Source organism: Aulonocara sp. 'chitande type north' Nkhata Bay, linkage group LG7 (genome assembly GCF_057382095.1).
Source record: "Aulonocara sp. 'chitande type north' Nkhata Bay isolate Kocher_YH1m ecotype deep benthic linkage group LG7, A_spYH_male_GT1.1, whole genome shotgun sequence".
NCBI lineage: Eukaryota > Metazoa > Chordata > Actinopteri > Cichliformes > Cichlidae > Aulonocara > Aulonocara sp. 'chitande type north' Nkhata Bay.
The window spans coordinates 25,253,342-25,269,803 of NC_141350.1; the positions used below are offsets into that span (position 1 = coordinate 25,253,342).

The 16,462-nt window shown below is 39.8% G+C and overlaps 1 protein-coding gene across 2 annotated transcripts; it reads left to right on the forward strand.

The window, feature by feature from the left end:
• Window positions 1-2,566: 2,566 nt before the first annotated feature.
• Window positions 2,567-15,390, forward strand: LOC147325208 (D(4) dopamine receptor-like). 2 transcript variants are annotated; one of them, XM_086299613.1, is made up of 6 exons: window positions 2,567-2,746; window positions 2,812-2,921; window positions 3,273-3,702; window positions 5,122-5,234; window positions 8,584-9,173; window positions 12,853-15,390. In XM_086299613.1, exons 3-6 carry the CDS (start codon window positions 3,403-3,405, stop codon window positions 13,056-13,058), a joined length of 1,209 nt encoding a protein of 402 aa, XP_086155739.1. In that variant the 5' UTR covers window positions 2,567-2,746; window positions 2,812-2,921; window positions 3,273-3,402; the 3' UTR covers window positions 13,059-15,390. The 2 variants fall into 2 exon arrangements, with proteins under 2 accessions (XP_086155739.1, XP_086155738.1); XM_086299612.1 differs by lacking the exons at window positions 2,567-2,746; window positions 2,812-2,921 and having other exon boundaries at window positions 2,937-3,702.
• The last annotated feature ends 1,072 nt before the right edge of the window (window positions 15,391-16,462 follow it).

Consider the following 16,462-nt stretch of genomic DNA (forward strand, 5'->3'; position numbering starts at 1 on the left):
TGAACACAAACACATCTTTAATTAAAAAACAACAACAACAACAACAAAAAAAAACGCTGAATGTTCAGGAACCTGGTTTTATGTTCTTAGTAGAGCTTTCCATCTAATGAACACTCATCAAACCAAAGTCTTGATATTCTATTTAAAAGACAAAAACGAGAGCTGGATACATTTTGTGACAATTTTTAATTCTTCCTTGCACTTGAGTATATTCAGGTTTTCTGCTCTACCGACCTTAGGGCCATGAGAAGACATCATTGGTTCTCGAGCAGGTCCCAGAAGTCCTGGATGTTCTGCCTCATATAATATGGTTCTTTGAAACAGCAGGTGGCTGTCTTTATTCTTAGCCAGACCTTTGTGCCTAAGATCACTATATTAAGAATATCTATTTTTACTGACATCACACCCCCAAGGATTAACTCTACAGACACCGACTTCATTATTTGAAACCTGAAATTTATATTTAATGTGAGCATCAGTCAGTGGTGCATACACTCCCCAGCTACGTCACTGGGAACAACTTTGTGTGGCTGTGTATGTGTCTGTGCCATAATCCTAGTCTTGTGTTTCAGGGCCAGAGTCTGTTACTGGGCTTCCATCCTCTGTTTCATATCGCTTGTCATCTGCTGCCTGATTGTTGAACTGATCTGTTAGTGAAAGTCTGCCTCCGAATGCACTGCATTTTACCTCTTCTGTTTGCTCTTTGTCTTTTGTACTTACGCATCTCTCTTCTGTGCAGAAACTCTAGTGAGAAAGTTGGAGAGATTGTTTGAGGGAGTGAAAATGTGAATCTGCCTGATTGCCTGGGTTTGGTCCTCACTGCATGAAAGCCTTGTTTCCTTGGATTCATTTATTGTAAACCTGTGAACTTTGATCTCAGAATCCTGCATTTAAGTCTATCCAAGTCCACTGGTTTTGACAGATTCAGCTAAAGAAATGGGGAAAAATGTGTTTTTGTGACAGGCTACCAACAACAAAGTGTCTAAAGGTACAATTTAAAATTGGTTCTTTGCTGAGATGTCTTTTATGAGTAGACACAAAACTTGTATATCCATTGAGTTAATTGCCCTTTTTATAATAGAATGATTTATAGGTCCGTGTTACGTAGCTTACCAAGGAAGACATTCCTCAGAAAATGGTCAGGTACAAGGACTGGTCTGAAAAAGAGAGAAGAAAATATTTGAAGGTTATTGCTCAAGACCTCAAGAAATTGCAAGAAACTCAAGTTCCTTGTATGCAAAATAAAAAGAAATGATGGGTGGGTCAAGACTTTTGCATGGTACTGTATGGGAAAGATGCCTTTTTGCAAGCTGGAGTTAAAAATCAGCAACAAACTGGGTCACAGCTGCTGGTCAGCTGATCTAAACTACATTAAAAATTGACATTTCTGAAGTCTTTCCAGAGACAGACAGGAGGTGTGTTCACTGCTCCCCCATCATCTTCCCCCGAGTGTTGGATGGCGTCAGTGCTCAGCTGATCCATCATCACTGTAGACAGCAAGACCTCTAATTAAAATTCACCTTATCACCTCCAGACCCAAGTGACATGAGAAGAGATTCTAGGCAGTCATTAGTGTTGGTAGAGAACAAAACGGTTCTCAGAAAAGCATCACAGACTATAAACAGTGCAGGAAAAACTAAAGGGAGCAAATTAAATTAAGAAAAATAATAGATTACAACGCTGTAATGGTGCAAATTGAAAACCATGAAGCTTTCTTAACCATTTACCTGCATTAGGACATCTGTTTTTCAGTACTTAATTTTTGTCAAATTGCACAAAGGAATTTTTGAACCACTAGTGATAACTCTGTCATCTGTTCTTGCACCTGTTCCAGGCACAGTGACACAGTAACAACTTTTAAAATGCATGGTTGCAGGTGATCAACTTCAGCTATTGCGAAGCATTCCCACTTTTTAATGCCAACACACTAATACACCAGTGATCACATAGTAACACCTCAGCAGTCTGTTAGCAAAAACAAGCAAGCCACAGCAACCAGTGGCTGAGTGTTTGTGGGGGTTTCATATCTCCACTAAATGAAAGCTGCAACCAACCCATAAATGTATGGGGCCCTTGTACCCACAACACAATACTGAGCGTGTATCAGCGCCATTTTACTCAATATGAACCCCCCTGTGTAGCAACACCAAAACAGTAAAGTTTAAGTACTGAATTGAACCTGAATAAAATTGTTAATAATAAAATGCCTTCACTGATCAATTATTTTGATTGAACTGAATCCAGATGCTGAACAGCAGCAGATGATTCCTGTAGTTTTCTGTCACCCTCTGGGCCCCTGTTGCACAGCTGAACCTTGTTCATTCACTTAACACTGCAAGAAATGTTCCCCCAACGTTCAAAACACTTCAAGGCTTTAATGTGAAAGTGGCCTCTTGTGGTATAAAACTGCAAACTGTATATAAAAAGATGGAGGAGAGGTGACTCTTACCCTAGGCATTATCACTGTTGTCCCAATGTGATTCTCTCTCTCTCTCTCTCTCTCTCTCTCTCTCTCTCTCTCTCTCTCTCCCCCTCTGTGTGTCTTTTAGATACAGACTGATCAGATTAGTTATCAGATAAGGCCAGCAATCCTAAATATCAAGGAGTATCCAAAAGGTGTATGAGCTAATTAATGCTGAGTGATAAACTAATGCTACAACTGTACTGATCAGAAACAAAAGAATATTTTTTTTCCACTTAATTTAATCAAAACTTGCTCCAAAATGCACCAACAGCACAAATAGAGGTAGAGAGGTCAAATTCAGTGGATATTTTTATTTAATTAATTAATTAATATATATTTTTTTGCAGTGGCCACTCCTGTCTCCCCCCGTCTCCGTGATACGCATGCACGCAGATGAACAGACAGATGGACAAACTTCTGCTGGAGCTCAAGGGCTGAAGGACACCGTAAAGCGCAGGTGATAAGCGGCTTTAATCGGTTAATTTGGCCTCGGTGGCCTTTGTGCTAGCGGGCTGCAGGCAAACACTCGGGAGCTGGAGACATCCACGGCACGACACTTTCGCTGCTGTCTGACCCCAGAGTCCTTCGGCTATCTTCCCAGCGTTAAAGAAAGAAGCAGTTTTCTATTGATATGAAGATTTTAATGAAAGATTTTAAAGAACTGCATCTGTATTCTTCTGGATTTTTTTTCATCACTAAATATTCTTTGTGACAAAAATCTGACTTCATCACCATATTTTTAATATTTAAATAAAAGTTTAACTTTGTAAATACCAACTTGTGTTTTTGTCCATCTGCTTTTACGCAGAGGATTTTTGCGTAAAAGGCGCAACGGTGCGCACTGGAGCTCGTCACTGCAGTCTGCTACAGTCTAAGTGGAGTCTGTGTGACAGCATGATAAGGCTACAGTGTGGCAGTCGGACTCCAACCCGGCCTTCATGAGCCCGTTGGCCGCGCTGCTGTGGCTCGGACGGGATCAGACCGACGCGGCGCAGATGGTGGCAAACCTGAGCGCAGCGCAGGAGGCGGGGACAGCGACCGCGGCACTGCACAACCTGCCTGCCCTGGTTTTCGGGGTGCTGCTGATCGTCGTCATCATCTGCGGCAACTTGATGGTGTGTCTGAGTGTGTTCGTCGAAAAGGCACTGAAAACCACCACCAACTACTTCATCGTGAGTCTGGCAGTGGCGGATCTGATGTTGGCGGTGCTCGTGCTGCCGCTCTTCGTCTATTCGGAGGTGAGATGCGACGGAACATACCGTCTTTGGAGATGTTAATTAACTGAGAAGGACCCATAACTGAGAGACACAGCTTCCAGTTCTGTCTTAGGCTGCTAATCTCACAGGAGTATTTAGATTCAGGGACCCTAAAAACTGTTGGATCTCTTTCTGAGTCTTTGGGCACCAGATGGCAGGTCATTGCAGTAGCAGTTCTGGATGGCGTTCAACCAACAAATTATTTGAAAAGGCATTAAAAAGTTCATTAAATGTGCAGAATAAACCCTAATAATAGCAGAATCCATTACCTCTTTAAAACCCATGTCAAACAGAAATTCACAGGAGCTGGTTGACTTGAGATATTTAATTCCAAAGTAAACCAAAAACATTTTGCTGCTACATAAAAGGTCAATTTTCACAATAGAAATTCCGTGTTTACATTTTCTGATCTTTGAGTTTTATTTCTGTAAAAGATTATATAGATTTTGCATAAAATATTAAACAGCAACAAACCAAAAAAACTAACAAACTAGGCAGTCGATGTTATTAAAATTGGTGAAAAACAGTAAGACCCATGCAGAAACCAGGAGACAGTTTGTGTAATCCACAAATTGATCTTCAGCTATGAAAATCACGATCACCCCAAATCTGCTTTTGTCAGCAAAGATATTCTCTAATGACTACATATCACCACCTTTCATTGTTCCTTATTGATCTTCAGAGTTCAGAGTGATGTTTTTCAATGCTCTGCAGGTTTGAAGCAAAGGTCAGTGGTGGTTTGACAGGGTCATGACCTGGTAAAGAAGCTGGACAGGACAGTTCAGTCCAGGTCAAACTTTCTGTTTACTCAGTAAACTCAGCACGTTACTCTGCACGAACATACAGTGACTTGAAGGTAATAAAACAAAATAAAGAAAAAAGCATTTTTTGAAATATCAAAGGCTGCCAGCAACCTTTAGCTGGTGGAGTGCAGTTCCTTTATAAAAAAATCTCAAATCACCAAAGTTTCAGACCTTTTTATGCTCAACCATCTCTGATTTGCATACAAATTTTATGGTCCAAAGTTTGGACAGGCAGAATAATTGCTGTGAAATTTTAGCTTCATATGTCAAATACTTATTAGAGAACAATTACAGCTCCGGATTCATTTTTATGATAAGAAGGGGAAGTGAAATGTTCAGGTTTTTATCTTTAATAGTTTTCAACTTCCTGTTCAACAATTGACTCTGATTTCAATGTGTGGAAAAAATGGTCTGAAAATACAGCCTGAAAAGTATTTGATATATGAAGCTAAAATATCATAGGAATCATTGCATACATTCAAACTTTGTATCATAAAGAAACTGTAGAGTAGAAGGCCCGTTTTGATTTCAGATTGTGTGTCAAGGTAATTTTTGGTACGAGTAAACATTAAACGACAAGCATTTGTCTGCCTCTCAGTTCCAGGATGGTGTATGGACCCTCAACACTACCATCTGTGATGGTCTCATGACGATGGATGTTATGTTGTGTACTGCCTCCATCTTCAATCTCTGTGCTATCAGCATTGACAGGTCAGTACTCACCTGTACAGGTACACACAGCAGGATCTTGTGTTGTTCCCTTACATTGAAGCCGTACGGCAAGAGAACAGCAGACAATCAGCAGTTCGCTTGATGGACGGTATTTAACAAAAATCTCATCCTGGTGGTGATGATACAGGGAGTGCCAGTAGGTCAGTGATCTTGACAATAGGAATATTAGCTGAATTTCTTGGAACAAAATTTTAAGAACAATTACAAATTGTTCTTGAACAGTTGGGTCTCATTGAAAGTTATATTGCTTTCAAGAAGACCATACATCTGCAGCCTCTTCCCTTGAAGTTCACATATTGCTGTTTTGAACAGCAGTTAACACCAGCCTGTTTAAATGCTCTGGACCAGTAGCTGTGTAAAAGATTTTTTTTTTTGCTATGTTTATGGCTTTCAGCATATACTGAACATAAAGAGGTGTCACTTCAGTCATTGGTTAGCACGGGAATTTGAAACCTGCCACAGCTTTCCACTTGGAGCCAGGTCCTTCCAAAAGAGGAAGGTTAGGCTTTTTACACTCTAAAAACTCTTCACTCTTGTTACACTCCCATGACAACACAAAAAAGAATTCAGAAACCACAGGGGTCCTAAAGCCTTTTAAAGTATTACTGATGTCAAAATAATGCAAAAAGTACCTAAGAATACCTGCAGCATTTACTACAATGTAGTAATGTATACTTTTTAGTGGAGTGAATACTGTAATATGTTTTACAGCAGTAGGTTCTGTGAAAGATGCAAGAATGCCGCTCAGATTAGGATTGAACTTTCCACAGAGCACTGTGGCTGTTCTGTGTCTGTTGTCCTATTACAGCTGATGTTCCACACCTTACAAACCATCGACGTCTGACACTTTAAACCCTTTGTATTTCGTTCATTTAGTAACAGTATGGATCTGAATTATTCCCCCTCTTTAAGCTGTTAAAATGCCTAACAGCTTTTCTTCAACACTCTAACTAAAAAGTAGACCTTAGAATAAATGGAGACAGCTGGAACCAGAGATCTTTTTAGTCTGATCTGCATGATTGAACTTTAAGATGGGTTTCAGGGAGCTGCCATGTTGCTCATAACGATGGTGCTGTCAGGCTATTAGAAGATGCTCTCCATATTAGCTTACAGACATTTCGTCTGTTAAAGAAGTGCTAAGTTCAGTTCATTAACTTCGCAGTTATTCAGTTATTAAACGTGACATTAGTAAATGTACAAACCACCAAGGTAAGTGGAAGGTCATCCTGTGGGAAACAAGATGTTAGTTTTTGTAAAGCTTTTCATTTAAATCCACACATTCTAACCTTGTGGTGAAATTAAAAGTTAAAAGATCATCAGATATATTTTAGTACTCTCCATTCTCTCGGAACTCAGGAATGTATCTATACAAACATACATCTTGAGATACATCACAGGAAACACTTTGAAATGCTACTGGCCAGTTTAAATGACTTTCATGTCAAGTTGATCCATCCTCTGTACAAAAAAATTAAAAGATCATGACTGAGAAAATGAGTGAGTATGACTCATCATCTGGGTGTTATGAATGTCCCGACTAGATTTTGTGCAAAACTATAAAGTAGATGTTGAGATAAATATCAAGAAAACAACTAGAAAATTCAAACAGACGTCACAAGACTCCGTATCCCATCAAAATATTTTTGTGTAGATAGTACATCGATAGATACTAATGAATGATACGTGATCTTATATTTATCTTATATATTCTACTCTACTGAAGGGCTCAAAGCATTTTATACAACATTCCTCATTCACACAAACACTATTCTATGTTTAAGTGCTTAAGCGTTAACTGAGAGTCACACACATTAATATAATGAACGCATCAGAGACCAACTTGGGGTTCAGTATCTTGCTGAAGTATGCTTTGGCATGCAGACTGGAATAGCCATCAAACCACCAACCTTCCGATTAGTAGATGATCTGCTTTGTCTCCTGAACTACAGCCACTCCGTTGTAGCTTGGACCACAATACTGGAAAAACAGATACAGGCTTAAACTCCACGTGTTCATTCCCGGAGTGGACTCCTAGAGAAAATATGAGGAAAAACTGTACAGTTGATGAAAAGAATGAGGTAAAGATTCACAACTAATGTAGAGACTCAAGACTCAAGAGTTTTAACTGGCCTCTCATGATTCAGGAACATTCAGGGACACCATCAGATCCAAAGCTTGTCAGGGTCTGATGGTTCTGATATGTCGGCGACCTTTTGTCTGACTCCTGTAAAAGCGCCAAAAGAAAACCCCCTAGAAAAGGCAAAAGAATTTAAATCCCCAAATGAGGGATGAGCCAACTGCTGATGAACTGCCAGGTTCGCTCGGCGCTTGTTAGTATGTCTCATGAGATTATCCGAACTCTCAGCCGATGTTGAGGGAGACAAAAATTCAGGATGCTCTTCAAATCTGATGTCCTGACTCCAGAAAATATGATTACATCAAAGACTGATGGGGAGCAGTGAAGTTAACGTGGACTGATGATGATGATCTGAAGCTTTTTGAAGTAGCCAGCAGCGTTTAGAGGTTTAACTGGATGACAGTCTGAATAATTCAAGAGGCAGGTCAGGAGGCAGAATCTGAAGGTCTGCACAGAGTCCACCTGCTGTTAATGTTCAGGTCTGAAGAAGGAACTCTTCTAGTTTTTAAAAAGCTGCCTGATAAGCAGCCGGTTTGACAGAGTCACTTTAGAGGGCTAGGGGCTTCTTTCAGAGTTTTATTTATTTACACAGTAAAAACAAAACAGAAAAAAAGATTAAGATGAAACTGGAAACATCCTACAGCTACAGCATCTTTCAGTCCCAACTGTAACTAATCACATAGTTACTGGCTGCAGTGTTTGAAGAGTACTTAAATTCTGCACTAGTGTGAAGATTCAGGTTAGTTTGATTTTATTTCCATAAAAAGATAAAATTGCCTTCAGTCTTAAAGAATTGTTAAGATGGCAGTGGAATTGGTACATGCCAATTTTAGGTGTTCTCAGCAGCAGACAGCCTTCCTGTGGTGAGCACTCTGAGTGTGGAGAACTACAATGTACAGTGCATTCTGATACCAGAGGATAAATCCTTCAAGCCCACCTTGAGACATTTTAAAAATAGTTTTAGTTCTTCTGCTATAGGGTTTGCAAAACAAATAAATCCTCTGGATGGGTTTTGTTCTTTTGTGGCTGTAAGACCACTGCATGCTTTTGGACATACTGGGACAAGAAATAAGGATAATAACACAAAACACCATCAGTACCAACTTAGAACCATATATCATAAACAAAACCTAAACCTAGTGTAGCAGCTCTAAGCTGGCTGTGATGCCATATTTCTGGCCCCTCTTGCAGGTTCATCGCTGTGTCAATCCCGCTCAACTACAACAGGAAGCATGTGGACCTGCGGCAAGTTGTTTTGCTGTCGGCCACCTGGATCCTGGCCTTGGCTGTAGCCTCGCCAATCATCTTTGGCATCAACAATGTCCCAGGCCGCGATCCGAGGGAATGTAAACTAGAGAATGATGACTATGTTCTGTATTCTTCCGTCTGCTCCTTCTTCATCCCCTGCCCCATCATGCTGCTGCTGTACTGTGGCATGTTCCGCGGCCTGCGACGATGGGAGGAGGCACGTAAAGCCAAGCTGAAGGACAGCATCCAGGCGTGCCGCAAGCTGCAGGAGGCCACAGCCACGTTGCCTCCTCTGGCTTCGCTGCCACCTCTGCTGCCTCCCATTATAGAGCGAGACCCAGCAGATACTCTCGATGAAGCATCCACCTTGCAGTCCCCAGACCTGCCCCCGAACTCAACAGAGAACAAAGACGGCCCTGTGCCAGCGGTCAGTTTTGCAGAGATTAAGTTCAACCACGACCCGCGCAGAAGAAAAAGGGCCAAGATCAACAGCCGCGAGAGGAAGGCTATGAAGGTGCTTCCTGTCGTTGTGGGTGAGTTCACTTCCTTCAGTAGCATTGAGGAGACATTTTAACTGAAAACGTTATAATCTAAAACCAAGCTGCCTTTGTAGTGGAAATTGGTTCGCTGTTGTTATTGGCCCTGTCGCTGCTGTGGCATTGGTTGGACTCTGAATGCTGAGGAGGCAGGCCAACGGAAAACAAGGAATTGAACACTTTAACTTTTCCTTGATGTTCTGCAGATATATATATATATTTTTAGAGCAATATTTGATAGAAGTCCTGTTATAGAAATCCACATCATTGGGCTTGTTTTCAGTAACATCCTAACCACATAAGGCTGAATTAGGAACGTGCCCTGGGCTTACAAAAGCCCAAAGTGCAGCAAATCTTGTTGTACTAAGAACAACACTGATGTAACACAAACAAATGGCACAATTTAAGTGTCACACATTAAAGGTGGGCCCTGCGGCTGGTGTAGAGTCTGGATTTCAGGGATAATTTTACCCACTTTGAAGATATAAATGGTGTTGAAAGGTCAAAACACCATAACATAAAATAAATACAATAAAAGAAAACATGAAATCAAACAAATACAATATCATGTGACAAAAACAAACTAAAACACAGGCACCACAACATAAAAAACACGATGGGACTCAAACTGAGCTTGAATTAACAGCAATGGTATAAAAGTGAATTTTAAGACGGGATGTAAAAGACTGGAGGGACCCTGCAGTATGAATATCAAGTGGCAGGATATTCCAGAGTCTAGGAGCCTGATCCTGACATGAAAGCCTGATCCCCTCTAAATGAGGTCATTGAAGAAGGTATGCATACTTACTGATATTCAAAATATATATTGTCATTTGAAAAACAATCAACCATCATTATTTTTCTTCTTGTCCTTCTTGCTAAAACTGTTGCTGTTGATTTGATTGTCGGCGAACCTTTAAAGTGAATGTTGTTATGTCAGACATCTCTGCTCTGCGGCTACCTGAACTCTTCACTGCCACCTCTGATGCCTATCCCGAGGCACTAACAGATCAATTAGAAAGGGGTCAGTCTATTAATAGCAGCCAGCTTTGCTCCCTAATGCGAACAAGTGCTTTCCTTTAGCACACAGCAGCCAATCCTTACAGCTCCTTAAGCTCAAATCCAATTATTGGTTAAGGCCATGTCAGGTGCATGTTTAAGTGTGCAGGTAAGGCTCATGTTTAAGTGACAGTCTGAGCAATATAATCCAAATATATTAGGTGGTTTATACAGTACTAGTCAAGGAAAAAATACTTTTAGAAAGCTCGTTGCGAGCACTGTTTTATCAATAGGTATAAATTGTGTTTGGGTCAGGTGCTCTCCGTTATCAATGGGATCAATGAGAGAAAATATGAGAGAAAGAAACTCTAAGTTACAATGTCCTAAGTGGATTTTTACCAAATTAAAAAAATGAATTTTTGGTACAGGTAGCCTGAGAAAGATGTATACTGAGTTAGTTAATCAGAGAGGCTCAGTGGACAAAAGCGAGTGTTGGTATAGTCTTTTTGTGACCAGAGGTTATAGTGATGCACAGTAATTAGTTTTTTCTACTTTGATGCAATGGTTCCATAATGTGGTGGTTTAAACATTTATTTAACAAGACAAAGATCCAAAACATGCAGAACAACACAAATACTGGGAATAAATCCAAAAATCATAACATGAGACTTAGTGTTCAATCCCAGTTGGTAGATATGAAGGGCACTTAGTGGGTTAAAGTAACCAGGTGTCCCACTTTAAACCAGACTGTACAGCATTTTCAGTCTTCAGTATCTCCATCTTCATCTGCTGCTGTGGTGACTCGTCATCAACATTTAGATTCCAGGAGATTCTGTCCTAAATCCTGTCACGACTGAGATCTGTTCTGCTTTGATGGTTAATTGCCATATAGCGGGGGAGATACTCCTCTACTTGAACAAGCTTGATTATCTACATTTTTGTTCAGAAATTGACATACAGACATCATGGGCATGCATGCCATGGTCATTTTGGTCCATCATTTGAGCTATTCTTTTTCCAGGGTGGGATGATTGTACAGCATATATCTTTCATGACTTAAAAACAGATTTGGGTGCACAAATTTGAATGTATTCAGGATTTTCTTTAATTGACACATGGTCAAAATAATATATACAGGCTCAAATATATACACAGATTCTCTTAAATATAATACAAGTGGTCATGAAGGTTCTATAATTTGCTAACTTGACAAAATCATGGCCTAATTTCTTGTTAGTGATTGTGATTGAATAAAACCAGTAGTTTCTCTTTGCCAGCATAAAAAGGATTTATTTGAAAGCACTCATTGGACTAACTAATACTCAGAACAGTGTGAAAGTCCATAAAACTTAGTGTAGATCAAACAAAGAGAACTGTAGATTTACATAATTTGGGAAGGTCTCTTGAATGAATCAATTTCCAAACAACTGCAAATTCCAAAATCATCAGTTTAAAAAATTGTATGCAAGTACAAGTTATTCAGATGTGTCACCACTTTGCCAAAGTCTCGAAGGAGACCCAATCTTTCACCCTCAAAAGATAGGGAAAGGATGTTCAGGAACAATCCAGGAATCACCAACACCCAATCCTGTCATGAATTGGAAACTGCTGGAACACTACCATCAGTGTCCACAAGGAAGTGAGTTTTGCTTTGCGATGAATTGAGACCGTGCTGACCAAGAAAGAAGCTGTGCTCCAAAATTGGGACTTTCAAGCTTGACTGAAATTTGCAACTGCCCACATAGACAAGCCAAATGCCTCCTGGAGAAATGTTTTATGGTTAGACAAGACAAATATTGAGCTATTAGCCAGTGAAAGAGGGAGTAATGGTGAGACTTTAAAACCTAACAACACTATAACGATTGTCAAGAGTGGTAGTGGTAACATCATGCCCCAAGGCTGTTTTGCTGCTAGTGGCACTGGTACATACACAAAGTGGATAGAGTAATGAAGAAGAACTGCCTCCAAATTCTTCAACTTCACCTCAAGTTGGAAACTTGTAGATGGTTAAAACTTGGACACAACTGAGTATTCCAACAGGACAGTGGTCCACATTAAGTCCAAACATTAAGTTTCACTCATCTTCTTGCTTTCTTGAGTGTGCAAAGAATCTATTCTTATCATTACTTCGACTTTCCCATACCACCAAACTCAATGCTGACACCAATGCTGTAATCCAGTCGTCGCCTTTGAATCCTATCACCAGTGAGATCTGTTCTGCTATCATGGGTCAGTGTGGTCAAATAACTGAAGTGAATTCTGTATCTCAAAAAATCCTGTTTAATTCTTCCAAACAATCTCTCTTATTGAAATATCAGTGGGGACGAATGCATATATTTTTATCCCTGGATGTATACTCTTGACTCTGTGTGGATTCAAATTTCTGGACCCTGAATTCTTGTTTTTCCACCCTGGAAGAAGACCAGTCCAATCAAATCACTAGTCCAATTTTACCATGACATTCATGTGCATGACAAATGTATGTAAACCTCTGTCCACAACTAAATATATTAATACTATGTTAATATGCATAATATGTGAATGATATCTGTTTTGCTTAACTTTAAAATGAAATGTATTTTCTCTGTAAACGCTGACTTTTTGCTCTTTAGGATCAGAAGTATTGATTTCACAGAGACGAAGCATTCATCTCCTGATTCCTGTTTCTCTCCCAAAGGTGCCTTCCTATTCTGCTGGACTCCTTTCTTTGTCCTCCACACAATGCGAGCACGCTGTCAAGAGTGCCACATCCCGCCAGCCCTAATGAGCGTGGTGACATGGCTGGGCTATGTCAACAGCGCCCTGAACCCCGTCATATACACTGTCTTCAACACTGAGTTCAGGAACTTCTTCAAAAAAGTCCTCCAGCGCTGTTGCTCATAGAACTACCGGAGTGGACGCTGCTCCGTGGACCATTCTTAAACGCACAACAGCTGCAAGAGATGCTGCTGACTGTTTATATACTGTCTTTAGTCTGTTTATGTTGCCATGGTTTCCTTCCTCTGTGAGGTTTTTATTTTTCTACATTTGATGACAGCAAAGTGTGTTTGAGCTTCATGTTTCATGTGAAGAAGCTATTCTCTTAGTCTATAAGGTGGATCAATAGCATTTTTGCCATACACAACTTATTTTATATGTTGAAACTCATCTTTTCAGAATAAATGTTTTTGCTGAAAATACACATTAATAAGAATAGTCTCTTTCAGAGTTTGAGGCCCGCTTGAGAAAATGTTGACGAGTGCACAGATGAATCCAAGATGTAGGTGGAAGTAGACGGGTGTTGTGGAAGTTTTCCATTTAAATAAAGCCTGCAGACGAGCGGTGAGCGGTAGCTAACGTTCTTTAATCCAAACTTTGCTTCCCCCCAACTTCCTTACTACACCCCCACCATTTGTCTTACTGTATGAGTGTCAGACATGTTAAAATCCAGCGGCACCAAGGCATTATACAATAAAATAATGTGATTAATACATAAGTAAAAGAAATTCCTATACACGGGCAATCGTTACGTCATCATAAAATCATTTGTAAGCCCTTTTGCCAGGAAAGTAGTTGAAAATGTAGTCATCAAATGCCACTGAAAGGTTTTAATCTGCCATGGTGGAGTGTGATGTAGGACCCAAATGCAGATAGAGTGAGCTGGAGTACGAACAAAAAGCCAGCTGTTTATTTAGGCTGGTAACCCAATAGCAAAACCAAACAGAAATCAGCATGATCAAAACTGGAGCACTAGGGATTCTAGGGAATACATGGGATTTAGGGATTTTTACACACAAAAATAATCTCATTAATAACTGAAAACACCATAAATACAAGAATCTAAAAATAAATCCAACACTTGAGCAGAAACCCAGGGTCCATGGCAATAATCCTCTTAACCTCCCAAGGCTAAGTTGTTTTTGTTTTTGTGTTGTTCTTGAGTGTTAAACTGTTCACACCACACATTACACATCTATTCCATTAAAGTCATAACAACAGACTTTATGATTCAAGTCATCAGGTAGCAGGTAATTCCCACTAGGCTGAATGAGCTAATCCAGTCAATGCCTTTACATTCAAATGAGTTCCCTCTGCTCGAGACTTGTTCTATTACTGACTAACTTTTTTAAGACTGAAAGCTGGGGGCGTGGCCACTTCGATCAATATGTGGACACTGTGTGTTGCACTTCACTTCTTGTTGGATTCACTTAATTGGACTTCTGCTGTGTTTGTGTTGCTGATGCCTTTTGGAGTTTTTTGTTTGTTTCTTTGTTTTTTTTATGGAATTATCTGATATATAACATGATGATATATAACATTATTCTTCAGATTTTAAGAATGAAATTCATGTTGCAAACACATGTGGTGTTTGTAGATGAAGATCAGATCCCCAGCAGCTAGAACACTAACCCCACGGCTTTAAAATGAGTGCACAATCCAAATGGTGATGCCAGGGTGGCTATGTCTATCTCATATATACAGTCTATGGTTATTGTGAGTGGAAATGGCCACATGTAGGTTAATATTACTGTCATGACCCAAGAAAACAATTTCTAAGCAACCATATTCAGACATGGTAAAAAGTAACAAGTACACTTTCAATTCTTAAGTTTTACACAGTAGGACATGAAAAACAAACAAACAATCATAACCTGAACATGACATATTACTCCACAATGTCATTATGTATTTAAGAATTAATTGAGGTTTGTGGTTTTATGTACAACTCTCACTTTGGGCCAAGCTTTCGCTGTCAGAGAGATGGTCACACATTTGACTCTGTAATACTTTAGGAGTTTATGACTGGATCAAATCATTGCCCTTCCACAACCCTGCTTGACAGTTGGTGTGAGATGTATGTGGTACTGGGCATTATGAGAAAAAATCATTACTTTTGGTCTCATCGCCCAAAAGGACGTTGTTCCAGAAGTCTTGTAGTCTGTTTAGATGCAGCTTTGCAAAAATAAACTGTGCTGCCATGTTCTTTTCTTTTTTTCCTGGCAAACCTTCCAACCTTCCACAAGCCATACTTGTTCAGTCTTTTTCAAACTGTACTGCCATGAACTTGTCTGCTTTTATAGAGGTGGACACACATGTTGGTGATTCGTTAGTCAAGTGCATTTGATTAGCAGCACCTGGCTGCTATATAACCTCTTAATTCCTATGGAAGCAGTATGGCTGTACTTAGGTTTTCTCATTGTTTTTGCATTTTTCTTAAATAAATAATGATACTGAGTGTTTCTTTTCCAGTCACCTTTTTCACTCACTATGTGTTTATACACCAAACTGCATTTAATTATTAGTTATTATTAACCTCTGGCTCTCTTCTACAGCACGTCTTTGTCCTGTCCTCCTCCCCCCTGCCCCCAACCGGTCGCAGCAGATGGGCGCCCCTCATTGAGCATGGTTTTGCTGGAGGTTTCTTCCTGTTAAGTGCTTGCTCATAGGGGGTCATATGATTGTCTTGATTTTCTCTGTTTTCTCTGAATTATTGTAGGGTCTTTACCTTACAATATAAAGCGCCTTGAGGCAACTGTTGTTGTGATTTGGTGCTATATAAATTAAACTGAATTGATATGAAATACAGTCTCATGTGTTGTTCATCTGAGATTGCATTTCCTAATGTTAATATCTGATAAGGACCAGATTATCTTTATTATGTGTTATACACTCCTTAGGGTTGAAATAGGGCATTCTTACTTTTTGCTATCGCTCTATCTTGATTTCGCAATTTAGGTGTTTTCAAATCATATTTTTTCATTATGGATAATTAGATCATCCATAATGATTACCAAAAAGAATTTCACTGCGGCACCACCATGTAATTTATAACACTGCTACATCACTGCAGCAAAGGGAGATTGTAAGCCATAATGTCAGCAGAAGTAAGCATTATAACTAGTGTTTAAGTTGCTCCTAACATCAGTCCTGACTGAATGGGGTCCCTACAGAACCTTGAACACACAAAAGAACATTATCATTATTTGATAGTGAAAAGTCAAGAAGGCCAACAGATTACATCAATCAAAACAGGCCAGGCCAACAGGGAAGGCGATTTTTTAAATCCCTCAACTCTACATTTACAGATGTGAATTTTGGCATTAAGTCAATAAAATTGCCTCGCTGTGGTTAGGCTAAGCAGTAAGTGCCAGAAATGGCTCGTTCCGTCACTATCAGTGATCAGCAGCAGACACCTGAGTGCTGCTGGGCCTGAGACCCAGCAGAATCAAATGTCATGTCCAAAATGATTAATAAGGAGTCACTCTAATATAGCAGGTAGGCTACCAACTTGTTATTAAAAAGCAAAA

Bases quoted from the DNA above. Each gene is read 5' to 3' on its own strand.
- LOC147325208 (XM_086299613.1), top strand. From the start codon at position 3,403: ATGAGCCCGTTGGCCGCGCTGCTGTGGCTCGGACGGGATCAGACCGAC. The intron at 3,703-5,121 runs GTGAGATGCGAC...TCTGCCTCTCAG, and splicing joins CGCTCTTCGTCTATTCGGAG to TTCCAGGATGGTGTATGGAC. The intron at 5,235-8,583 runs GTCAGTACTCAC...CCCCTCTTGCAG, and splicing joins TGTGCTATCAGCATTGACAG to GTTCATCGCTGTGTCAATCC.